At 44.2% G+C, this 26888-nt stretch overlaps 1 protein-coding gene across 5 annotated transcripts in view; it reads left to right on the top strand.

Moving 5' to 3' along the window:
* The window catches only part of GNE (glucosamine (UDP-N-acetyl)-2-epimerase/N-acetylmannosamine kinase), a 79726-nt gene that overhangs the window by 48506 nt on the left and 4332 nt on the right, over positions 1–26888 (top strand). For 4 of the 5 annotated variants that reach the window (XM_050943070.1, XM_050943072.1, XM_050943074.1 and 1 more), the window contains 9 exons: positions 482–634; positions 1334–1546; positions 2383–2470; positions 3047–3257; positions 7103–7232; positions 16144–16365; positions 17442–17624; positions 18625–18741; positions 20981–22820. In XM_050943070.1, coding sequence (XP_050799027.1) covers positions 482–634; positions 1334–1546; positions 2383–2470; positions 3047–3257; positions 7103–7232; positions 16144–16365; positions 17442–17624; positions 18625–18741; positions 20981–21216 — 1553 coding nt within the window. In that variant the 3' untranslated portion in view covers positions 21217–22820. Of the gene's footprint in view, positions 1–481; positions 635–1333; positions 1547–2382; positions 2471–3046; positions 3258–7102; positions 7233–16143; positions 16366–17441; positions 17625–18624; positions 18742–20980; positions 22821–26888 lie in introns of those variants that run through there. The other variant, XM_050943071.1, reaches the window with a different exon arrangement.

Raw genomic sequence — 26888 nt, 5'->3', positions numbered from 1 at the left:
CCGGAATAGTCTAATGGATTGAAAGGAATGATCACAGTGAAAATCTCTATCAGATCTGCCTGTTTGCTGTTGTGCCACAGCCTCAGGGTCAGATTCTGCTCTCATTTACAATAGTGTAAATCCAGAATATGTTAATTGGCTTCAACTGAGTTAATCTAGGTTTATGCTGTTGTAACGAGTGGCCTCAGTCTGCTCTCAAAGTACTCTTGTAAAGTTTTAGGGCCCAGTACTACAGTTGACACCATGCTGGGGCCTTAGACAATAGCAATTGTTCAGTCTTACTTACAGTGGTAAACTTCAAACCCATATTCTCCTGTCACTCCCTTATGATCTCTTATAGTATTGGAATTCATTGTGTTAGAAATCAGATTTGCTGTCTAGAACTTGAGAAGGTTTTTGTTTCAATGGTTTCAGAATCATTCTCCCACCACAACCACCACGCTGCTAATAAAACAGTTTCTTTTGGGCTCTCTTTAAACAGGTGAAGATGTAAAACCAAGAGATTATATAGTTGCTCTGCAGCACCCTGTGACCACGGATATTAAACATTCCATAAAGATGTTTGAACTAACGTTGGATGCACTCATCTCCTTTAACAAAAGGACACTAGTTCTGTTCCCAAACATTGATGCAGGTGAGTGAAACAGGTACTTTTTTATAAGTGGTTTGGTTTTTGTTTTAAACTGACGAAGAATTGCTCTCCAGATTTTCAGACCTCTCCATGGAGTCACTTCCCCTCTGTCTCACTCACAGACCTCTTAATCCACCTGCTTCCATTCTTGTTCATTGCAGCCCTACCATTTGACTTCCTCTTTCCTCTCTGCATCTTCACTTGTGCTACTTCATCTGCCCACATGGAGGTAGCTTAGTGAACTAGGTATAATGTCTGAACTCATTGGAACCGTGTGCTGAATGCAGGATCACCTTCACCCTTCAGTCTTCTGAGGAAGATAAAGGGAAAACATTGCAATTTGGGGGGACAGACAAGCTATTCTGCTTGCCCATGGGCTCTAAAATGTTTAAAAATATAATAGTCATGAAGAATTTCCACATTGGATCTCAGACTCACAACTGGAACCCTATCCTCAATGACACAGCTGTGAAGAGTCCTGTGGAGGGCGGGTGAGCAAAGAGTGGTTGGGAACATGTACAGAGAGATGGTGGGGGCAGTCCTAGGAATACCAACCCGGCTACTTTCACAGTACTTCTGTGTTAGCATCAGTGACAGCTACTAACATGTCATTACAGTGTATACAGTGGCCTCTTCAGTAGCCACAGTGAAAATTCAGCTATCCGTTAACATTTTGTTCTCAATTGTTGGCTTTTTCTGTAGGAAGCAAAGAGATGGTTCGGGTGATGAGGAAGAAGGGCATTGAGCATCATCCCAATTTTCGAGCAGTAAAGCATGTTCCGTTTGAGCAGTTCATCCAGTTAGTGGCACATGCTGGCTGTGTGATTGGTAACAGCAGCTGTGGTGTTCGAGAGGTGGGAGCGTTTGGAACCCCTGTCATCAATCTGGGAACACGTCAAATAGGAAGAGAAACAGGTATGTGTTTGCTGCTAAGGTCTCTGCTAAATTAACTTGCTGGGTGTTGGGTATGGTCATGTGCTTGCATCATTACAGAAGGTAAAGTCAGAGTTTAACAAGCATGTCAGTTTTATTTTTAACGGACATTATCACAGCAGGGCAATTTTGACCTATCTTAATAACGTCATTGATCTGTTCCTTCTGTCCTGATGATTTTTGTAGAAAAGCCTTTTATCTATAGTCCAACTAAAATAAATATATGCAATGGCTTCCACCTGCCATAATAAACCACTGCATATATTTTCTTTATGGGTGCTGGTACATGTGACAGGCATAAAACTATGCACTCTGGAATGATCCTGCAATTTTAATATACACATATACCACAACCAGCAGCGGGTATAAAAAGCAAATGTATAGTTTTTCTTCACAATCACACAGATGCCTCAGATAAGATGTAAATAACAGTTTACCCTCCTGTTCTTCTCTGTGTTGTTCTTATATGTGGGAATTACATTGGAGTTAATAAGAATTCTGTTCTCTAAGTGCTTCGCAGGCAGGATACTGTACCATGACAGTTTTGCTATTGACTTCAGTGGGAGCAGGTCCTAACAGAGCAATGTCAGCGTAGCATCTGCATGTAAGAAAATGACACATACAGAAGTAGGGGCACTATGTGCATGTAGGTCATGTTCCTTTTGAGTAAGTGTGAGGCCTTAACACATTTTGCCAGGACATAAAAGTAATTGCTTGTTCATTTCAAATTCTGTTTTCTGTTCTCTTTTTTCCCCCCCCCCCCTATTTTTCAAGTAGCTGGCATGCACTGGAATGACATTGTATTTTTGATTATCTAGGCGAAAATGTTCTTCATGTTCGTGATGCTGACACACAAGACAAAATACTACAAGCTTTGCATCTTCAATTTGGAAAACAGTATCCTTGGTAAGTACATATATCCGCCCACTGCTCTTCAGGGGACCAGAGAGAAGTCCCTTAGTTTGTACTGGGGTGTAGAATAGACTTCACCATATTTATCCAAGGTTAGCTCCCCACTCTAGGAAGAAATAATCATCTTGGATGTCTTACTACGTACAAAGGAAAGCGGTCTGTGAATCATTGTGCAATGTTGGCAGCTTGGAACTCATACAACAAAGCTCTGCTGCTTGATGTCTACGATTCAGTGTCAATATCTAGAATTCTTTAAAAAAACAAACAAACAAATAGTGCTGTAACCTCATGGAACATGGTTAAATGAGAGCCCATGGCAAAAAATGATAATAATTCCACACGTGTGCTACCTGTAGCTGGATAGCCCTCAACCCACTCCAAATTGCTAAAGCATCCAACACATCCTGTAGCACACTCACAGAGGCTTGAAATGCATTATTATCGTGGCAGATAATGTTGTAGTTATTAATAACCTTTGAGATGTGAGATATTGTGGCTTTCTATTTTATAAGTGCTTTACAGATCTGCTGTTTTACTTACAGCTATAATTGGTGCTTTTTTATATTACAGCTCAAAAATATACGGGGATGGTAATGCTGTCCCAAGAATTCTGAAGTTCCTCAAATCTATTGACCTCAAAGAGCCACTGCAGAAGAAGTTCTGCTTCCCTCCTGTAAAGGAGAACATCTCACAAGATATTGACCATATCCTAGAAACCCAGAGTGCCTTGGCTGTGGATCTAGGTGGAACAAATCTCCGAGTAGCGATAGTCAGTATGAAGGTAAGTACTATACCATGCCTTTATATATGTCTGTAGACACCACTGTATTCGATGAGAAAGCACTGCATTGGGGATAGTGCAATGCAGTACTGTCCCTGGGGGAGAACCTAGGTGCGCTGATGAAGTGTGCCTGCTGCTGTGCTCCTGTGCAGCTGGCCAGGTCTGCCAGCCAGCGTGGAGCAAAGCAAAGCCATGATCACACAGGCTCCTTCTATCTGAGGAGCCATGCACCCACAGGGGAATAGGTAGGGAGCAGCTGCTGTGCTTCCCTGAGCACAGGAACTGCAATTCAGCATGTGCCTTGATATAGACCACACACAAGGGGAGAGACTTCTAGTGCCATTTTCCTCACTTTCCACACAACCCCCTCATATGCCTTAGTAATGGACATGCAGAATATCTGGGGGAAAAAAAAAAAAGACACTAGACTCCAAGGATAATTCACTGAAGAGGGAATGGGTGGCTCTGGTCATGTGATAGGGAGTTTTTCACCTCTGTCACCGATGAAAACACAGCGAGGCCAAAAGTTGTTACTTTCTGATGGCTGTTGGACCAACAGCAGGTGACAGTTGCTCTCCATTTGATACCTGAGAACAGGAGCCCAGCACTCTAAGTCAGGGGTCTCAAACCCAAATGACCACGAGGGCCACATTAGGACTAGTGCATTGACCCGAGGGCCGCATCACTGACACACACCCCTCACTGCCTCTGTCCCTGCTCCCACTCCACCCCTTCCATTAGGCCCCGCCTCTTCTCCCCCCTTCCCTGCCCCATTCTAACCCCTTCCCCGCCCCATTCTAACCCCTTCCCCGAAGTCCCCACCCCAACGCTGCCTCAGGGGGTGCAGAAAGGGTGCAGGGTGCGGCAGGAGCTCAGGGCAGGGAGTTGAGGTGCAGGGTGTGGCAGGGGGCTCAGGGCAGGGAGTTGGTGTGTGGGGTGCAAGAGGGTGAGGGGTGCGGCATGGGGTCGGGGTGCAGGGTACAGCAGGTGGCTCAGGACAAGGAGTTGGGGTGCAGGAGGGGTTCAGGGTGCGAGGTCTAGCCCAGTGCTGCTTATCTAGAGCAGCTCCGGGGTGGCAGCGGCACGCTCTGGGGTCATGGCAGGCTCCCTGCCTGCCTGCCCTGGCCCCCGGCCCTGCGCCGCTCCATTCCAGGAAGCAGCTGGAACTGGGAGAGGGGGAGGGGCTCAGGATTCATGCGTCTGCTACTCTTGCGGCTCCTCCAGGTACCTCCCACGAAGCTCCCATTGGCCACGGTTCCCTGTTCCTGGCCAATGAGAGCTGTGGGGGGCGGTGCCTGGAAGGAGGCAATTCAGGAGCCCTCTGCCTCCTTCCCCCTCCCCCTCGGACCGAAGGGGCATGCTGCCAGCTGCTTCAGAGAGCGGCTCAGGGCTCGCAGCGCCACAGGGGGCAATCCCACGGGTAGGCAGAGGGGCGGGGAGCTTGGCAGGCCACATGCAAGAGCCCCGCGGGCCACATGCGTGTTTGAGACCCCTGCTCTAAACTGTTGTCAGAATAGAAGGTAATTGGCACCCAGGCTGAAATTCTCAGAGAAACCCAGAACTGCATGAGCCTGAAGACTAACCTACCCCTTTCTCTGCTAAAAGTGATTGTTCCAGAATAGATTGAGGCATGTTGTGGGGTAGTGGGAGGAAACATGCACCATCACAGCCTGCGTGGTAGATGTTCTGTGAATAAAAGACTTCAGTCTCCAGGGCTGTCACTCCATCATCTTTCCCCACCAAAGAATTCATGGAGTGTAGAACGTTTTTCTTTGGCTTAGAGTTGCGCGGCTTGTACACAGCTAGCTCATTTAAGTGATGTTTCCCAGAGTGGGTGGTGTGCCCCTGGCGCTGGCATGAAGAACTAGCCAGGGAAGCACAAATAGGCCTTTCAGTTGTTTCCCAGAAACTTGAGCTTTAATTTAATTTAAAAAAAAAAAAAAGTGTCTAGCTGTTCTGATTGTGAAGAAAACCTTGAAAATGTGATCCAGACGTAACTGATGAACAGATGTTTGCAAAAAGCCTGAAACAAGAGCTTGGAGGTGTTAACTACCTCATTCACTTGACTGGGTACAACTCAGGCACCAATAATGATCCTTTAAATTTGGTCACCATTGTTAACGATTTCACCACTCAAAACATCTAAGAAAGGAGAAAGAATGTTATAATGTGAAGATCTGCACAATCTACTCTGATCTACTGTAAGGGTGTGTCTAAGCTGAGGAGACCACACTAGCATAGCTAGGTCCCTGTAGCTACAGCGGCATAACCCTATATTGTGGATGCAGCCTACACGGACAGAATGAGTTTTTCCATTAGTGTCGGAACACTACCTCCCTGAGTGGTGGCAGCTGTGTCAACTCCTCTGTCAACGTAGCACATTTACCCTGGGGTTAGGTTGGCATCGCTACAGTGCTCAGGAGGGTTTGGTTTGGTTTGGTTTGGTTTGGTTTGGGGTTTTTTGCACATCTGGCAGATGTAGTTATGTTGATCTATCCCTAAATGTAGGCCAGGTCTGAGTGACACCCTGTTTTTGAGTATGCATTTTAGCAACATATGGCAGAGCTGAAGGTGCAGTTGGTTTAGATTCTCTGAAGGGTGGGACTCAGTTTCTGAAAGTTTAGAAACGACTGCTTTCAAAGAGCTTTCAAGCTCTTCTGGCAAAGCCAGAACAAAGAGATTACCTTTAAAAACTTCTCTAGTTACCTTTTATATTTGTTCCTAAAGAAACAAAAACTGGTGGAGGAAACTAAATGAAAATTAAAGAAAAATAAAACGCCATCATTGATCTAATGCTGACATTTGAGTGAGAACCAGCATGCAAACGTCAGGAAATGTCCAAAGCTGAAGTTGGTTTCGTAACGTTAAATCAGTCATATGGTACATACGCAGCATGGTCTATTCCTTTTCCCTTGTTAAATGTAAACCACGGTGTGATATTCTGCGACCAGAAAATACACAAGATGTCCTTTGGGACAGAGATAACATCACCAGGGATACCTTCATTTTTGAAATGTATTTACTTCTTAGTGTCTGATCTTGCAAGCTTAACATTGCATTAACTTTTGTTTCCCCCCTGCACCCACACATAATGAATGCTTCCATTGTTTTATGAGTGTTAGGGTATAAACATCCTCCCCTTCTCATCCCCCACACAAACAGACGTCAGAGATTACATTACTGCAAAAAATGTTACAAAGACTGATATTCAGTCAGCATTGCTGTGTAAGAAACAATATTTATAACAGATGCCCTTTAAATTCTCTTAACAACCTTGATAAGACTAATTCCTGCATCTGAATTCCAAGCATGTGTGTCCTTAAGTTTCCTGTTACCAGTAAAATAGCAATATTTATGACACCAAACAAACTTTTGTTTAATCATATTTAAAACTAACACTTGCTTTTTAATCCAGCCACTGATCATGAAGCTATTTGAGTTGTCCCTTCCTCCCCTTCAGTGCTGGGACAAAGCAAAACCTCCAGCATATCACATTATGGTTTGCTATTTGCAGCAACTTTATGACAGCCAGTGGCATATTCTGTTGCCAGCTCAAAGGTCCTTATCTTAGATGTATGTTGTATTTCAGCTTGTAGGGCTTGATTGCAGAAACCAGTCTAAGGCCCCACATGGGTACAAGGGGCCTACCCACACACATAATCTTGCAGGGTCAGGGCCTAAGACTTGTATCTTTTTTTCTCCACAGTTGGAGGTAGAGCTGTGGCCCTTTGCAAATATAAAATTGTTTTTATAGCTGATGGGTCTGTAATTTAAACAGAAGAGAAGTCATTTGTTTTGCGGGGCATTTATATAAGTGGATAGGCCTGACCGTTTTTCCCTCTTAGGGTGAAATAGTGAAGAAATATACCCAGCTCAATCCTAAAACCTATGAAGACAGAATAGGATTGATTCTGAAGATGTGTATGGAGGCTGCATCAGAAGCTGTAAATCTGAACTGCAGAATTTTGGGAGTGGGTAAGTTAATGAATATTGAATTTTTCTTCCAAGACTTTAAACACTAAACGAGATTGTTCCAGTTGTGTTAGAAAATTGATCATGGGCATTTTCACAGCTTTTATATTGACAGTTTTATTCCATTATTTAGTGTGTGTGATAAGGGATGCTTTTTAAATGCATGTGAAAATGAGGGGCTGAAAACAGACTAGAGTCAGCTCTCTCTGAGTAGGAACTGTGAAAGCTATCCACAAAGCTATGCCAATGCACCTCAGTCCCAACCTACAACACCACAGTATTTCCAGAACTGGTCATTTCATAAGAAGAACTTTGTCATTCATGCTGATTTCTGTGGCATTTGATTCTAGGGCCATGATTCTGAATAGCAGTGCCTGCCTGGTGTTGCTGAGGAGATACAGCCCTGAGGATGGTGGGTGGCAAAGGTTGTTTTTAACCTACCTTGACGCAGGGGTCCAGCCCCAGAATTTGGAGAACATAAGTTAGAGCAGCCCGTGAAACTGCCATAGCTGACAGATACTTCCTACTGCTGCCTGTGGCAAATAACTTGGGTGCCAAGCCCCTTGACACACCAGAGCAGCATAAAGAGGCCAAAATACAGTCCAGAAGTGATGCTTGTGTCCGCAGAGCTGGAAGGCAAGATAGTTTTTCATTTGCTATTTCAATTTCACTGTAGCAGAAACCCATTTTAAATTATTTTGTTTATACTGTAACTGGTCCCAGCTTCATTCTGCTTAATAACTGACTAAAAGCTTTGTTCTGAAACATTTATTTTAGTGGAAAGTATTCTGTTTAACCAGAATATTAGAACCTCATTCCATTTTGACGAAAGACAAGTGTTGCTTTAAACCAAAATTCTGATTTAAATCACGATAGAAAAATATTACTGTCAACTCTTGAAAATTCTTATTTGCCATAATGAGCCTGGAAAAACTTCAGTGGTGAGTACATAAAAGAAAAAGAAGCAATGTACGTGTGTGATCCAGATCCCTGAACTGAAGGATTACAAAAAGGCAATTTATAAATTCTTTATTGCCAGAGAGAACTTTTTTTAGAAAATTCTATCTTAAATGATTATACTACTCCATTAAATAATGGAATCTTTCAGAATAATGTCAGTGAACAAAAGGTCCTATTTGACATCTGATATTTCATTTAGACTAAAAGTTTTCTGTACTTGGCCTCAGAGGATTAGTTTGTGCTGAAGAATTCACTTTAATATAAAGCAGTTGTGAGGAGTCATTGAGAAGTCATCGTTCTTAAGAAAATAAAATGCTATTTTTCTACACATGACACAATCTCAAAGAAAAAGATGTATTTTGTACTTCAGTTTAATGCTTTGTTTCTAGTCATCAAGTTCAAATGAGCCTGGATGTAACTTTGGAGCTGTTATAATCTTAATTGTCAGAGGGGTAGCCGATTAGTCTGGATCTGTAAAAGCAGCAGAGAGTCCTGTGGCACCTTATAGACTAACGGACGTTTTGGAGCATGAGCTTTCGTGGGTGAATACCCACTTCGTCAGATGCATGTCGAAAGTTCATGCTCCAAAACGTCCGTTAGTCTATAAGGTGCCACAGGATTCTTTGCTGCTTTTATAATCTTAATGATGATTTTTGTTGTTTTGTCGTCATTGAAATAAAATTGGAAAATAAAAAACATTCAAATAATTTGTTAGATGTGATTTGATATCAAAAGAATTATAGAACACCTGCAAGGATGTTTTTGGAATGTTCTGACTTCCATTTAAACAAGGGATATATTTCTGGTTATGGAGTGCACACTTCTGAGTTCACCTCAGCTATTCAAGTAATAATACATGCCCCCCACAGCAGTAAGCTACAAGGCAAGACCTCTTCTGCTTCTGATATTGCAAAGTGTTTTCAAAGTTCTTATTAGATCTTCTGTTATAACCTACGTGATATAAATATCATCAGTTACTTAAAAGAATAAATGCACAGTGGGCTAATTCCTGCACAGTTACAGCTGTGTATCCTTCACTGAACTTGGCTTGGTTGCATAGATGGTAACTGAGTGCAGAATTCTTTGCAATATTGGAAAAACAGGACTTACCTGAAAAGTATTCTCCAATGCTATTTATGGTCAATGTGATGTCGCCAGCACAATGCCTGCCAGGCCTCATGCCAAGATGACTGGCCATTTGCAAACATGAAAAATGGTAACTTGTTGAAATGCCCTAAGGGGAACCATAACTTTTTTCAGAACATATTTGTGAATCACCTTTCTGGCCGACACTGTGAACCAAATTCTGGGCTGACTTACTCCCTGTGCACTGCAAGGTCATGAGGATGTAAGTGCATGTAGAATTTATCCCTGTATCTATAGCTCTTTATTTTGTACTTAAATACAGCAGTGCAAAAGATCACACATTAAGTGAGACTATCCAAGACACAGCCAGATTCAGCCCTGCTGTGATCTTACTGATGTTTGACATTAGGGATGAATTTGGTCCAGCAGGACAAACTGAGACCAGGTATAAATAGGTTCAGCACCTCTGGAAGTCTCCTGGCCAAATTCAGCAGTGACTTAAACAGTGGGAAACTTTGGACGTTGAGTGTAAGGTAGTCTGAAATTAGGTGTTAGTGACCAAATGGTGTGACTTGCGTGGGTGTGACATTCAGTGGGTGTGCAAGAGACGTGTAACTTACAAGCTCAAAGGGAGGAGAGATGTTAGAAATAGCATCTTATAGGGTAAAATGGTTGATTTGTCCAGTGCTGTGCGCCTTGTCACCATGCACACTTGTGCAGTGTGTGTGTCAGATGCTACCAGACTGTGGGCCTGATTCTTCTCTTCCACTTGTGGTTAGCTCTGTGTGTGTGAGGGGCTGTTTTATTTTATCTCCTTCTCTTAGTTGCATTTCCTGCTACATTTCCCTTTCCTCCTCCTTGTGCAAGTTGTACTCATTTTGCGCAGCTACTGAATATTAACCCAATGCCTGCTGCACTATGTACACCTATATTTTTGTGACGAGACTTTCACAGCTGCTTATGTCACTGCTGAATTGGGTGCAGAATCATAGCTGTAATGCTGAGTTTAGTTGATTTGTTATGTGGCTTTTTGTGACTTTTTTTATCGTTATTGGACTGATTTTTCAGAGGTGCTCAACAATCAAACCACATGTGAATTTGTAATCCTGGTCTCTGGATTTCTGGAGAGTACCATTTTTGGAATGTTCTAATTAATCAAAATCAAATAAACCCTTATAATAATAGAAAACTGTCCTTTCCCCTTTCACCCTACAACTCTCAGTAGAGGGACTGTTGCAGAGGGTAGTGTGAATCCCGATGGAAGTGAGCACTCCAGCGTTTAACAAAATCTTCGGATATTTTCCCCAAGTAAGAACTATTTAAACAAACCTGTTTGGCATGATTGTGATGTAACTCCATTGAATTCTGTGGGTCACTCCAGACTTACATTGGTGAGAGATCAAAATCAGGCCTATTAAACTTTTTAATTGGTGACTTGAATATTATTAGCTACCAAAGACCCTATTGTCCTTGCACAAATTAAACTATCATAGTGAGTTAGCTTTGCTCAATATCTGATTAATGACTTTCTGCTGAACGTTATTTTCCCATACAATGCATGAATTTATACTTGTGACGTAACTCTTAATCCTTTTATCCAGTGGTTCCTGCTATGTTACATGTGTGAATGGATTCTGTACTGATTAAAAATGGATTTTCTGTGCCAAGCAAATCTGTTTTCTGAAGCTGTATTCCACGGTAACCAAGTTAACAGGCTAACATAACCCCACCAAAATACCAGTCTTAGTGTGGGTTTACAAAAGAGGACATCATAAATTAATGCAGACGCTAAACATCATTACAATTTAACAATATAAAAATAGTTTGCATACTGCAGCTACTTAAAATGTTATTAGCTGTTGTATTCATTGCGTATAACACTTGACTGTTTTGGGAGTATGGTTACACGTTTTGCTGTATGCATTGTACTGTGGTGAAGGAAATATAAGTAGTAGTTTGAAAAATATTGTAGCTTTCAAGCAATTTCTGCCACATATCTGCCTGCTGTAACAAGACATGTTCCCTCTAATGGTGTAGTTTTAGATAAGTATTTTTGTTGACTTTCTTCTACACCCGGCGCCAGTCTGTTTCTGCTGGATATGTTAGAAATCAATAATAATCTTGGCCATAAAGTATGCTTTCTCTCAACTAAAGCCCTCTTTCATGCGTAATGGGGAATATTTATATTTGACAGTATGACCAAGTTTTAACCAGTTGAATTTGATTTAAAAAACCCACACACCATATATATAGTGGTGGGTACCATGTGATAAATGGACGCATGATTCTTTTCCCTACCGCTTTGACTGCCTCACCTGCACTCTGCCCACTATTCCAACCCTGGCAGGACTATTTTATTATTTAATTACATTACAGTCCAACTAGCCTGCCTAATCAGTGTTTGGGCCCCATTGAACAGTGTTAGGGCCATACCTTCCAAACCGCTGAGCAGCTCCAACAGGGGCAGCTCCAGGCACCAGCATGCCAATCGCGTGCCTGGGGCGGCAAGCTACGGGGGGCGCTCTGCCGGTCGCCGTGAGGGCGGCAGGCAGGTTGCCTTCGGCGGCATGCCTGCAGAGGGTCCGCTGGTCCCATGGCTTTGGCAGACCTCCTGCAGGCATGCCGCCAAATCCACAGGACCGGAGACCTCCCGCAGGCAAGCTGCCGAAGGCAGCCTGCCTGCCATGCTTGGGGCGGCAAAATACCTAGAGCCGACCCTGAGCTCCAAGCAACTTCTTTTTTTAGTATAACCGAATACATTTGCAGAGAAATGTTTCCTCCTTCCCTTGACAGAAATGTTGAATTTCTCCCTCAGTTACATGAGTCTAAGTATCGGGGTCATCAGGAAGTATTCAGCTGTGCACCAGTGATTGGTTCACGATCCAGTCAGTACTTTTGTAATGTATCAGAGCTAACAGTGGGAGCTTTATTCCATTAGGAAGATTAAAAAAAACAAAATCCATTTTCCAGTAAGATGTCAGATGTTGAAATCCAGATACTGTGATCTATGGAAGTAAAAATGCAAATTTAAGTAATTTTAGAGGCTTCTGTCTTAATTATCCTGTCCATCCAAACTCTTTACAATTTACAGGTAAGGGTATGAAATAAGAGGAATAATTTAAAAAAATTAACCCTGAAGCACTTCTAAAATAATTTTTCTGTAAAATGTTTGGCATATTCCAAACCCATGATTAGTGGTATAAATGTTTAGTTGCACTCGTTAAGGCTGACCTGTATAACTCACTCTTGTCATTGCCCCTCGTGAGGAAAGCATCTATTCCAAACTCATGCTGATATCATCTTTTGTATCATGCCACACCATCATGCGTTCTCTGTATAAAAGCAGTGACCAAAATGTTTATTCTTGGGTATCTTAAGATAGCCACCCTAGTATTTATTTAGACACCTCAGTAAGTGGTCCCACTTTCAGAGGTGCTTTGCACTCACGTTCCCACTGACTTCCAGAGTTTTCATCTGATGAGTATAACCATCTGGGGATTGATCCTGCTTTGAGCAGTGGGTTGGACTAGATGATCTCCTGAGGTCCCTTCCAACCCTAATATTCTATGATTCTATGGTTGTCTTCTCAATACATGCTAAATGTTTATTTAAGTGTTTCCAATTTCAGCAGATTTTACTAATCATGGAATCGTAGGACTGGAAAGGACCTTGAGAGGTTATCTAGTCCAGTCCCCTGCACTCATGGCAGGATTAAATATTATCTATTCTAAATCATTGATGAAGATATTGAACAGACCCAGAACTGATCCCTGCAGGATCCCACTCATTATGTCTTTCCAGCTTGACTGTGAACCACTCATGATTACTCTCTGGGAACAGTTTCTCCAACCAGTTTTGCACTCACCTTAGAGTAGCTCCATCTCTCTAGTTTGTATTATGTATCTCTGTATTTTTCTAGTTTGTGTGTGAGAAGGTCATGCGAGACAGTATCAAAAGCTTTACTAAAGTCAAGATATACCACAGCTACCACTTCTCCCCTATCCACAAGGCAAGTTATCCTGTCAAAGAAAGCTATCAGGTTGGTTTGACACGATTTGTTCTTGACAAATCCATGTTGACTGTTATTTATCACCTTATTATCTTCTAGGTGTTTGCAAATTGGTGCAAAGTTATTTGCTCCATTCTCTTTCCAGGTCCTGAAGTTAAGCTGACTGATCTGTAATTCCCTGGGTTGTCCTTATTTCCCTTTTTATAGATGGGCACTATATTTGCCCTTTTCCAGTCCTCTGGAATCTCTCCTGTCTTCCATGACTTTTCAAAGATAATTGCTAATGGCGCAGATATCTCCTCAGTCACCTCCTTGAATATTCAAAGTGGTATTTCATCCGGCCCTGGTGACTTGAAGACATCTAACTTGTCTAAGGCTTTGTCTACATTACCACTTTTGTTGGTAAAACTTCTGTCTGTCAGGATCGTGAAAAAAACACACCTCTGACATACATAAGTTTCACCAGCACAAGTTCTGGTGTGGACAGTGCTATGTTGGCAGGAGAGGCTTTCCTGCCGACATAGCTAGCACCCCTCATTGGGGGGTGATTTAATTATGCTGGCAGGAGAGCTGTTACATGGGAGACCTTAACAACAGCCTAGCTGTAGAGCTGTGTTGCTGCAAGGTCTGTAATGTACACTGTGATAGACCCAGGGCAGTTGGGTACAGCAGAGTAGTAGAAGGCAGATATACTGGCCACTGGATAAGCAGTTTTTTGTTCCCTGACTGACCAAAGCAGCGGCTGCTCCAGGCTAGGGTGAACAGTTGACTCCAGTTAGCCTACAAAGAGTTGAAGCCATTAGGCTAATGAGAACACCTGACTCCAATTAGCCTGCAAAGAGTCAGGTGAGAGGCTGTTAAGCTAATGTGAACATCTGACTCTAATTAAGCCCCCTCATACTATAAAAGGGCTCACTCCAGTCAGGCTGGGAAGAGCCAGGGGAGAGGAAGTGTGGCTGAAGGACTGGGTAATGAAGACAACCTCAACCCATGGGAAAGAGAGCCTTAAGGTAAGGGCGAAGAAGGCTTTAAGAGAGAAGCGGAGGAGCTCTGGGGAAGTGGCTCAGGGAAATGTAGCAACTCTGGCAGTGAAAGGCTGGCTGCCAACAGCTGCTGCCATTAGGGTCCCTGGGCCGGAACCCAGAGTAGAGGGCAGGCCTGGGTTCCCCCCAGCCCGCCACCACAGAAACATCTCCTAGGAGGGGAAGACAGGCCCCTGTCAGGACAGGAGGCTAAACTGTTCTGAAATAAGCTCCCAGGGACAACAGAGACTGTGGGAGTTCTCTCACCAACCTCCTTGCTGGCCTATGATGAAAAGGGCTCAGTAGACTGTACCCTGGCCCTAGAGAGAGAAGGGCTACATGGAGGGTCGCAGTGAGCCACTGAAGCTAGCGTAAACCGCCTGGAAGCGCGGGACCCACAGGGACACGGTCGGAGCTCTGCCACAACACATAGCCTAAATAATTTTTAACAACTTCTTTCCCTATTTTAGTCTCTGTTCCTACCTCATTTTCACTGGCATTCGCTACGTTAAACGTCCACTTGCTACTAACCTTTTTGATGAAAACTGAAACAAAAAACTCATTTAGCACTTCTGCCATTTCCACATTTTCTGTTATTGTTTCACGCCCCCCGCCCCTTAAGTAACTGGCCTACCCTCTCGGTCTTCCTCTTGCTTCTCATGTATTTGTAGAATGTTTTCTTGTTACCCTCTATGTCTCTAGCTAGTTGAATCTTGTTTTGTGCCTTGGCCTTTCTAATTTTGTCTCTACATACTTGTGTTATTTGTTTATATGCATCCCTTGTAATTTGACCTCATTTCCACTTTTTAGTTTCAGATTATTGATGATCTCCTGGTTAAGCCAGGATGGTCTCTTGCAATTCTGTCTATCTTTCCTTTTCAGTGGAATAGTTTGCTCATGGGCCCTTAATAATGTCTCTGAAAAACTGCCAACTCTCTTGAATTGTTTTTCCCCCTAGTCATGCTTCCCATGGGATCTTTCCTACCAACTCCCTGAGTTTGCTAAAGTCTGACTTCCTGAAATCCATTATCTTTATTGTGCTGTTTTTCCTCCTATCATTCTTTAGAATCGTGAACTCGACCATTTCATAGTCTTTCACCTAAACTGCCTTCCACTTTCAAATTCTCAGCCATCTCCTTCCTGTTTGTCAAAATTAAATCTAGAACAGCCTCTCCCCCAGTAGCTTTCTCTGCCTTCTGAAATAAAAAATTGTCTACAATACATTCCAAGAACTTGTTGGATAATCCATGCCCTGAATTACTGTGTTTCCAACAGATGTCTGAATAGTTGAACTCCCCCATCACCACCAAGTCCTGTGCTTTGGATTATTTTGTTAGTTGTTTAAAAAAAGACGCGTCCACCTCTTCTTCCTGGTTCGGTGGTCTGTAGTAGACCCCTACAGTGACATCACCCTTGTTTTTTACCCCTTTTATCCTTAACCAGAGACTTTCAACAAGTCTGGATTCCTTGACACTTATTTAAGATGGACAACTCCTTGGTATTATACAGGTTTTTTATATTTGGCTAGGAAGAAGCACAGGAGGGTTAAGCAACTTACCCAGCACCACCTAAAATAAGAAATTGAATTTTCAGCTGGTTAGCTGGAACTCTGAGCACATATTGAGAAGGATGCTAGAATTCTGTTAGTTCTCATCTCATCTCATAACTGATGTAATATATTGCAAGTGAGGCTTAGGACTGGTTTTGTTTAGATTCAGAAATATATTGTTTAGTGTTAAAAATAAAAATCCTTTTCCTCCCAAGGAGCAAATAGATTGTAGTTCCAGAGTTGTTTAGCCTTAGCCTTGATTTTTCTCTCGTGTGTTTTGGGGCTCAGGTATTTCTACAGGTGGACGGGTGAATCCCCGAGAAGGAATCGTACTTCATTCCACAAAGCTCATTCAGGAGTGGAGTTCTGTTGATCTGAGGACCCCGATATCTGACGCTCTGCACTTGCCAGTCTGGGTGGACAATGATGGCAACTGTGCTGCTCTGGCAGAGAGGAAATTTGGGCATGGAAAAGGAGTGGAAAGTTTTGTAACGCTAATCACTGGTACAGGTAAGTGTGAACACAGACATCAAAGCACTGACTTCCTGCTGCCTCTGTGTCACAGAACAGCTGCATTAGTGGGGTCGTCCTCCAGTTCCAATGTGGTAATATAATTCCTTTCCCGCTGCAGAAAATGTAGGTCCGATCTGGAGCCGTATGTAGTAGCTAAATGAGGAGCTCAGCTTGACACATAATCCTAATAGCACATTGTGGTAGATTGCAGGATAGCATTTTGATACTTGCTTGATTAAAAAGATATGGACCATGTACGTGGGTGTCAGTAACCTCAGCTGAAGAATCCTCACATGTTAAAAAAAAATAACAACAACAAAAACCCCAACCCAAACCATTTATGCATATGCATGGCTAGTATGTCTCTCCTAGTGTAGACTAGATGTTAAAAGACATAATCTGGGTTGATCTTGAGTTAAGGAATCTGACTTCACACATCCAATATCACCACTGCTGCATTGCAACATCCAGGCCTGCCCACTGCCATCCAAAATAGCGGGGGAAGAATGCTAATGAATAATAAACAATAGTTTGTAATGCAAATCACAGTTTTATACCAGATCTAGGACAAGAATTCTAGATGCACCACATCTGAAGGATGTGATTGACTTCTACTGTTTTACCTTTAGTATTTACAAGTTTTGATAAGATTTTGCTTCTTAAGCATGAATTAAATATTTGTTTCATGCATAAAGAATTTAGGACTACTATGACAGGAGTTATGAACTCACAGGCTGAGACATAATGTCTACATGTGCCCCTCAATAGCCCTCTTTGGCTAAATATCTCATGAACAAATTATATCATGACATGACCAATAAACTATGCATTATAGGTGTACGGTCACCTTGCCATCTAGGGGCAGGGGAGACTTATGCATTTACTTGCACCAAGTGCATTAAGCAGAGAAGAGATTTTTAATGACTGCTCCTTTATTTGGTCCTAATACAGTGATGCACAGATACATGTATTTAACGCCTTCCCTTTTAAGATAAGGACATGTAAGTGCCCTGCTGAATCAAGGCCATTATGTGACTCTTCTTTTACTGTCAGAAATTTGTATATGCTTATAGGAATTGGAGGTGGAATCATTCATCAACATGAATTGATCCATGGAAGTTCCTTTTGTGCTGCTGAACTCGGACACATTGTGGTGTCTCTAGAAGGACCAGAGTGCCTGTGTGGTAGCCATGGATGTATAGAAGCATATGCCTCTGGAATAGCCTTGCAGAGAGAAGCTAAAAAACTACATGATGGTAGGTGTATTTTTTACCCTCTTTTTAATGTAATTGTTCAATATTCTATAATGCTGCTGGCAAATGCAAAGAGTGTCCAGCCTAAAATGGCATTTTAGGCATGCCACTGGGGCAGCCATTTTTAACAAGCATTCTGAAGGAGCTTCAACAATGGCAAAATTGGATCATAGGTTTAATAAGTGTGAACCTCAGTAGAGAGAAAAAGCATTTAGTGTGGGATTTTCGAAAGTGCTGCATTGGCCTAATTCTGCTCCCATTGAAGACAAATCCTAGCTTTAACTCATAGGTATTGAGTTGAATTTAAAATATTCCTTAGAATTTTTTCCCCCTAGTTTCAGGGTTAGTAACTCTGCCCCACCCACAGCAATTAATGCTTACAGCAGTGAGAGCATTAAAGTAATATATTGTGATACTTTTAAAGGCAATGTTACATGTGAGCTTTGGAAGATTATATTTCTCTGAACTAATGCACCTTTGTATATCTTGGGTTTTAGACTCTCTCAGTGGCATGTTATTCCTACTACTGCAAATACTTAACCTTCTCACCAGCCACTTGGCGGTTTCGACTATGTCTTGTTGATGAGCTCAGTTGTTTGTTCTTTGTGGAATTGGAACCTCTCATCAGCAGCTCCCTCATCTTGAATAAAATGTGGACGGTTTCTGCCCTTAATTATGTTTTACGTCTATATTTGGAGTGATCGATTTGTAAAACAAACCAGTTTGCTATCACAATGGAACTGTCATAATTAAGGCTGATCCATCAAACAGCTGTACACATGAATAACTAGGCACATGAGTAGCCCTGTTGAGTTCAGTGGCATCACTCACATGTATGTTTGCAGCATCTGGGCCTGGGTGTGTAAATAAGGTCTGTTTTTTTAAAAGTTACCTTCCTTTTTACAGGTCAGGAACATAGATTCACACACCCTGTTGTATCGTTATTCCAACTGCAGATTTGTTGTTAATGTTTCCCTCTGGGTTTTCCCTTCTCCCTGAACAGATGATCTATTGTTAGTGGGCGGAATGTCAGTGAAGACAGAAGAGACCATTAGTGCTGTGCATCTCATTCAGGCAGCTAAACTTGGGAATGCAAAGGCTGACAGCATTCTCAGAACAGGTAAGAACCTAGACTTAGGGTGGGAAGCCCTCTTAGAACGAGAGGGAAATTCTCAGAGCTGTAGAATTGGTATTTTGCCACAGCAGGCCAAATCCTCAGCGCAGCTGTGATGGTTTCTACAGAACTACACTTGAGTGAAGGATCTGGCCCTTTAGGCGTGGCAATCATGGATAGGAGTGGTACCAACGACTACTGGGGAATTGTGAAGAGAATGGGCTAGTGGTCCTGTCCTCTCTCCAACAAAGTGTATTCTGGGACAGTGTTAGAGACTTGGTTAAACAGATTATAGATTGCATGGTCATGAGACCCTTCGCTATTTCTCTGGGGATTTCCTGCTCTAGGGGATTAGAATATTAAACATCATGCTGTTCCTTTTCTTGTGGCAAGCAAAATAGCTTTGGCTTCACACTGAAAAAAAGGCAGGTTCTGATAATTCAGTGTGGTTATGGGAAATTATGGGACACTTCAGGGATGGGCCAATAAATATATATGCCAGGCAACCAAAATGAAATGGTTTCTATGAAGCATTGTTCTAGTTTATGCAATACTTTACAATGCACAGTTTTTCTGAGTTTTCAAAACAAGCATTAAATATAACCAGTTTCCTTACGTGTAACCAAGATAGCAGGAGGTAGAATAGCATTTTCTTTCCTTTATTTCCCCGAGCACAGCAATATGTGTTGACTTACCTCTCTCATCTATATCATGGTGTAATGTTACCTGGCTATAAACCCTTGAAAGAAAAGAGGATGATGAGCACAAGTGGCCCAGCTAGCTGTCTCTCGAGATAAGGAAGACATTCTGTTGTAATTCTAGAGTTCTGGCAGAAAATCAGAAACGTCTGCCATGTGAAACGTCTGCCATGTGACCACAGTATTAATTACTCCTGAGGGAGTTCTGCACCAAAAAAGTTAAAAATTCTGCTCACAATATTTTTTTAATTCTGCAAATTTCATTTTGTCAATAAATAAATTTTGAGGCTTCAGCATGGCAGTGGGGAGCACAGGCCACTGGCAGCAGGGAGGTGGGAGATCACCCTGCAGGGCTCCCCCAGCCCTCGCTTCTTGGGATGTGGACTTGGCAGTGAGACTGGACCTGACTCTGAGACAGCGCAAGGGCCAGGCCTGCCCCAGAAACACCCTGGGGCCCTGCACACCAGGATCCAAGTGTGGAGGGGCTTAGTATTGAGGGATCCAGGTGTGGGGTGAGAGGATTAGGTGTGGCCCAGTCTCAATGCCCAGGGGCTCATTGGGGTGTTCTGGGTGCAGGGGCAATGGGATGCTGCAGTGGGTTCCAGGTGAAGGTGGTTGGGACTCAGCAGGTTTGGTCTAGGTGTGGGGGGATGGGGCTCAGAAGGTGTGGTCTGGGTGTAAGGGACTCAGTGGGGGAGTTGGGAGCTGGGGGAGTAGGGCTTAGTGGGGTTTGGGTCCAGGTACTGCTTTTTGGGGCTCAGTGTGGTGGGGGTTTGGGTGCAGGGGGATTGTCAGGGTGTTGGGTGGTCTGGGTGCAGAGGTGGGGGTCCTGATGCAAGGGGTGAGAATTGGTGGGGTAGGGCGACCAGACAGCAAGTATGAAAAATCGGGATGGGGTGGGGGGTAATAGGCACCTATATAAGAAAAAGCCCCGAATATCGGGACTGTCCCTATAAAATTGGGACATCTGGTCATCTTATGTAGGGGACTCATGGGAGGTGTCTTGGTGCAGAGGGAGTAATTCTCATCAGGGAGGTCTGGGTATTGGGGGGTCTGGATGCACCAGGGTTGAGTGGACCAAGGAGCAGCTCTCCATACAGTGACCCCTCCCACTGTGGCTGAAAAGCAATGGGAGCGGGAAGCGGGGGGTGTGGAGCTTCCTGCAGCCTGGAGAGGTTTCTGGGGGTGGGTCCTTGCAGGGAAAGAGGAGTTGAGACTGGCCTAGCATAGGAGCCAGTGGCTGAGGTGTCCTTAGCCCTGCCCCTGTCCCCACTCCCTCCCTCACAGTGATTTATCTCTCCACAGCTGCTTCGGCTGGAGAGGGGTGCATGACTGGTCCTGCAGTTTCCCTTTGCTTCCCTGTCAAAAAGTCATTTTTCTGTGGGGAAGCAAAGAAATCTGTGGGGGACATGAATTCTGTGCACATGCAATGGTGCAGAATTCCCCCAGGAGTAATGTGTTTAGAGACACTAGGTTAGACCCTGATGTTCAGATTCTTCTGTGGTATTATCTTTTTGCTGTAATGTCTCTCTCCTTTGTTTTCACAGCTGGGACAGCTCTAGGCCTTGGAGTAGTGAATATCCTGCACACCATGAACCCCTCTCTGGTGATCCTTTCTGGAGTTTTAGCAGGCCATTATGTTAACCTTGTCAAAGATGTGATCCGTCAGCAGGCTTTGTTCTCTGCTGCCACAGTGGATGTAGTTGTCTCAAATCTGGCGGACCCTGCTCTGCTTGGAGCTGCTAGCCTGGTGCTAGATTACAGTACACGCCGAATATACTAGGTCCCTGGGGAAGTTATGGAAATGGACAGTCCAGCTGTATAACTGGTCGAGGGGTCGGGGGAGGGGAGAAATACTGTGCCCAAAGTATTTCTTGCTGACCATCAGCTTTTTCTTCTGTAGTAAAGCAGACTAGTGTTTTAGGTAGTTAGTTCCTACTTCAGTATTTCCTTATTGTAGTAATACCTCTTTGTATTTTTTTCTACCTTTTAGCCAAGTTTGGATGAAATAATGTGCATTTCCATTTTTTTGTTCACCTCTGAAGCTTGGGAGCTCAAGTGTTGCTTAAGCGATGCTAGACTTATCCATAAGCACATTCCAGTGTTCTCCTGGGATATATTTGGTGAGGTGTGCCAAGTTCTAGACAACACTTGGGAACTTTGGTTCTATCTCGTAACTATGTGAAACTAGAAAAGCCTGCAGACAAGCACTGGTTTGGTCTGACTCAGCTTTGAATTTCCTCGCGCTCACGCACAAGTGGATGTGCTGCAGTCCTAACCCATAGGGTGTTAGGGTGACCAGATGTCCCGATTTTATAGGGACAGTCCTGATTTTTGGGTCTTTTTTCTTATATAGGCTCCTATTACCCCCCACCCCTTGTCCCGATTTTCATATTTGCTGTCCGGTCACCCTATAGGGTGTCATCCTGCTGGGTGGAAACAACACAGAGGTTGCCTCTCAGGAGATAACCGTGACAGCTAGAGCTCCTTTCAGAGAAGGATTCTTCTTTTTGTTATTTATTTGTATAGTTGGTGCCGAGGGCTCCCAGTCAGGCATCGGGGCCCTGTTTGTGCAAAAGAAAAGACTGTCCCAGTCCATATAAGCTTACACAATGCAACATGTGGCCAGACAGACTGGGGAGTGTGGGAGCAAGGTAGCACAGTGTCATCTGTGCCTCCTCAGCGATTGCTTTTGGCAGTGACCAGCAGTGAGTTACATCTCTACCCCAATATAACGCTACCTGATATATCATGAATTTGGATATAACGCGGTAAAGCTGTGCTCTGGAGGAGGGGGGCAGGGCTGCGCACTCTGGTGGATCAAAGCAAGTTCAATATAATGTGGTTTCACCTCTAATGTGGTAAGATTTTTTGGCTCCTGATGAAAGCGTTATATCGAGGTAGAGGTGTATTTGAATTTGACCTGTTTCACTAATTTGGATGGAGGTTGGGGCAGATTTCAGTTTCTCTGGGTTGCTGGTCTGTCACAGCATGAGTCTGACCCATGTTAGCATGCCAGGATTATTAATGCCTATCAGCTGGACTACAGCAGTGCAATAGCCCTGGGCATGAAGCCATCAGCACTCAGGAAACTCCAGCTGGTACAGAACACGGTACCACATTGCCTTGGAAACCCAGGCTAGCACAAGCACATCTGCTCCCTAAACCAGCTTCCTGGTATGGAATACTTGTTCAAGGTCGTGGCCCTTATCTTCAAGGTGCTCTGTGGCTTGAGCCCAAGGTATGGAAAAGAGCGCCTAAAGTTCTGGTATGAAGATCATGATTGACAACTGCACTCCTCTGGCACAATGAAACTTTCAACCCTACATGTCAAGCAGGAGACACAGCCTTCTCACAAGCCGGCCAGGGACTGGAACAGACTATCACAAACCTCCCCAGCTTCCACTCCAAGCATCAGAGGCATTTCTTATACCATGTCTTCTCTAACATAAACATGCACCCCCACCCCACCTTTCCAGTATATCTGTGTGTATGCTAGTATAAAGCATCCAGAACAAAACACACTTCTCTGCATCGTGGCGGGATGAGAAAACCACCGTGTGACAGAGGTTAGTCCCTTCGCTGGAAGGTGCACAGATACTATGGGGCTGAGCACCTATGTAGAACAGGCTAGCTGACTGTAGCACCTCATCCAGGGTGGAGAGCTTTCAGCTCCCTGTATGGCTCTGTCCTGTTATGAGGAGAATCTCCCCTCCAGCTTGCTCCTGAATGAGCAGCCCTGTGTCCTCTCCGTCATCTTCAGCCACCAAAACTGCCTGCGAATGGACAGGCTCCTGCCTCCATTCTAGTCTGTAAGGATGCCGCTGTAGCTCTCAGTGGAATGACATTGCTCAAAGCCAGCACCAAGAACCAGCCCATTGCCCAGCCCCAAGGAAAGTTTTTATTCATCTCTGACAAAGGCTTCTCTTGCCGCAGAAAAACTTCCCTTGTGGGGACCTCACAGTGTGTCCTTCCTTGATCCCTCCTTCAGCAGGGAGCCCCCTAGATATGTGGGCTTGCAGCTCTTCTCCAAGGCCCCTTCAGCCCAGCCCTATGGTAGCCTCTCAGGACCAGCTTTCATCCCATTTCTGCAGACATTGAAAAAGCCAGAAACACTCTCTAGCGAGATGTCAGGAAATACTGAATGAAGTGATAGGGACCCCTCTCTCCCACTCCACTAGCTCAGAACTTTAAGCACCCCAGAGAGCTCTGTGGCTCTGAGCAGTACCTCTGTGCTTAATCCTGAGAGCTGGAACTCTTGAGCAGCGAGACCCTATAGTAGTATGGTTGGGGCCACAGTGTCTTCCGTGCAGGGCCCTCAGGCATGCAATTGGCTTCTCCCAGCTCCCTGAGACTTTGCTACCCTTCAAGGCTTTGCAAGGGTGGGGAGGGGCTAGTTTTCTTTTGTGTCATGCTAACATGTTAATGGAGAGTGGTCTTTGGGGGATGGGGGTTAAATATTATTTCAGTTGCCCCTGGAGAACTTGCACTAGATGCACAGTACAAGCTGGAGAAGAAAGGTAAGCCCAAGCCTCCGCATCCCTAGGCGAGGTCTGAGAAACATCTCCAGGGTGCTCATGGACACCATACCAGGGAGAGCACCCCTGTCTGAGGACAGACCTCCAAAGAGGCAGTCCAGCGGGGCGGCATCATGCATGGATGTGCAACCATGCCCCAGACTTCGTCAAGGCTGTTTGGGAGTTCATCCTGCTTGGAATATGGCCAGTGGGCTTCCCTACCAGTGGAAGTCAGAAAGACACTCTTGTGCAGGACAGTCACAGCTGGGGAGAAGGGCCAAGGGCCCTCAGACTTACTAGGGTGCCAGCTGTGCAATTAGGCTTCCTGGAAATCTATAAATAACACTTTGTGTGTCGTGGAGTAGCAGATCTGAACCACAAGCACTTTGCTGCAGCAGCAGGCACTGCCCCCTATGTGTGGGCAGAGGGCACAGTCAAGCCCCTGGGAGCCAGGCATGTGACGTGGGCACTGGACACCAGAGCAAAGAGAACAATCTGCCCAGTTAAACATTCCAGTTAGCAACACAAGAATACGACACTGAGACTTTAGAGTGAGTGCAACCCAAGCCTCAGGTACTTTGCAGAGGTGCTGTGTTCTGTTCTCTCTCTGCCTGCCAGTATCTATCCCAGAATGACACTGACCGCACCAGACTTACCCAGTGATGGTCACTGTTCTCTGTGAAGGAAACAATCAAGAGTCTACACCCTCTTCCAATGAGACCAAGCTACTTGCAGGGCCCAGGTTGGCCTCCAAGCCTGGTGGGCTTCTCCTCTACCCTCCCCCCCCCCTTAATACAAATAGGACACTTCGCAGAGGATGAGGGAGCATCCCCTCGACAAACAGCGGTGCTGTGAACAGGGTAGAAATGGCTGCATGTGAGATCCTGCCTATGCTTCAACAAAGTCCCCTCAGTGCTGAGTGACATGGTGCCCATTAAGATGCAGCTCAATGTGGTCCAAGGTACACAAACTGCTGTACAAGTGAGAGGGCTTGGCTTCCACTGAGGCCTGGGTAGCCCAGAACCTCAATGAAGACCTTGTTCAGAGTAAGGTCTCTCCCAACAAAAAAAGGTGCAAAGCTCACAACCCTCAGCAAGTAATATGGGGATGAGTTTTCCCTTGTGAAGTGAGAGCTGTGTGTCTCATCTGGTGTGTGGGATGCACTGGAGTAGTCTGTGCATTGTGTATTTTCAGAGAATTTTCAAGCAGTTGCAGGTAAAGTCCTTAGTCAACAATGTTATAGAGAACTCTTGATGCTATACTGAACTTCTACAAGGAACCTTCCTTTTTTAGACCAGCACCAGCCTTATGTAGTAAAAATATGCTAGGAGCTCCCATGAAAAAAGTGAAGACAAACACAGTCCTTGTCTAATTAGAGCTGTTTTAAACAGGTACACCACCTGTAACTTACTTAGTAATGAGAATAAATTAAGTATCAGAGGGGTAGTTGTGTTAGTTGATCTGTAAAAGCAGCAAAGAGTCCTGTGGTACCTTAGACTAACAAGACATATTGGAGCATGAGCTTTTGTGGGTGGATACCCATGTTGTTGAATGCATGTCATCTGATGAGCTTTTGTGGGTGAATACCCACGTCATGCTCCAAAACATCTGTTAGTCTAAGGTACCACAGAACTCTCTGTTGAGAATAAATTAGATTCTCATTACCAATGAAGGCACCTCCTGCACATAGTAAAAGCATGTATTAGTCCTTGCAGAATATTGTACTCTCCTCCCCCCCCCCCCCCCCCCCCGTTTCTATATGGCAACTCAGTTGAAAACTGGTTTAGGAGGATTGCTCATTCATATGGAGCAAGATGAGTGGGTGTTCACACCAGATATCTTCCTACTGCTTATTGTAATTATACTTTAGTGTTTCTGGGTACTTGTTCAACTTTCAGTTGTCAGTCGGGATAATTCATGCATTTTAATTGTAAGGTTGCATGAAGTGGCACACTGCCAGAGCTGTACTTTGTAACAGACAGACTGACTGGAGATTCAAAATGAAGTTTTAAATAAACACACATGGACTTTTAAAAGTTTAATTGCTTAATAAAGAGATTAGGGATTATTCCTTCCTTGTATCTCACTCCTTCTGCTTGCCTTCTGACCCTCTCTTAAGGGAAGGGAGTTGGCTGAACACACATGTACTCACTCAACCACCATTTGCCTTCCAGCTGTTCTACAAAGGTAGTGGAAGGAAGGAGCACTAGTTTGAGCTCCCCATAGTCACTTATCCATAAGGAAGTTAATGTGGTTGGCAGTTGCAGTATATCCATACATCCTTGCAGAGACAGAACAGCATGACTCAATCAAGTGTACATGCTTAAGGTGAATGACAGATTTGGCCCCTTTTATCATCTGCATTTGGGCACTCTTGGAGCAATTGAGATTACTGGAAATTTTTCTCCAAAAGGCAAACAAGATGGGACTTGATACAGTTACAAGCTCTTGCTCCACCTCTCTCACACAAACTAGGGGCACTCAACACAACTGGCACGTGGCAGATTCAAATTTGAGAACAGGAAATGCTTTTACAGAGGTTATTCTCCCCACCACCGCAGTACCTGAGCACTTTGGTGTTTAATGCCTTTGTCCTGCCACCACCCTGTGAGGTCACCCCCTCACTCCCTTTCCTCTCAGCCACCCCAGCTGTGTCTACAGGACACAGAAGACCAAGGAGCAAGCCTATGAGCCTGCCCCTTCCCTATTGCTGGCAAGCAGCTGTCTCTAAATGGGCAGGAAGGGAAAATAAGCAGGGGCCTTCAATGTTAGATCAGCAGATTGTCTGTGGGCAGCATGGCTCTATTGCTGCTCCTTTCCCCCACAGCTTCTATCTGGCAGGCTAGTGAGCTAAGAGCCAGGATGGAGCTAATGTTCCCAAATCAGTTTCAACTGGTGGTTGCAGGGAGGGGCTTAATTTCTTGAGATTAGAGCCACA

This window comes from Gopherus flavomarginatus, chromosome 3 (assembly GCF_025201925.1).
Source record: "Gopherus flavomarginatus isolate rGopFla2 chromosome 3, rGopFla2.mat.asm, whole genome shotgun sequence".
Lineage (NCBI taxonomy): Eukaryota > Metazoa > Chordata > Testudines > Testudinidae > Gopherus > Gopherus flavomarginatus.
This window is presented reverse-complemented; position numbering and strand designations above follow the sequence as displayed.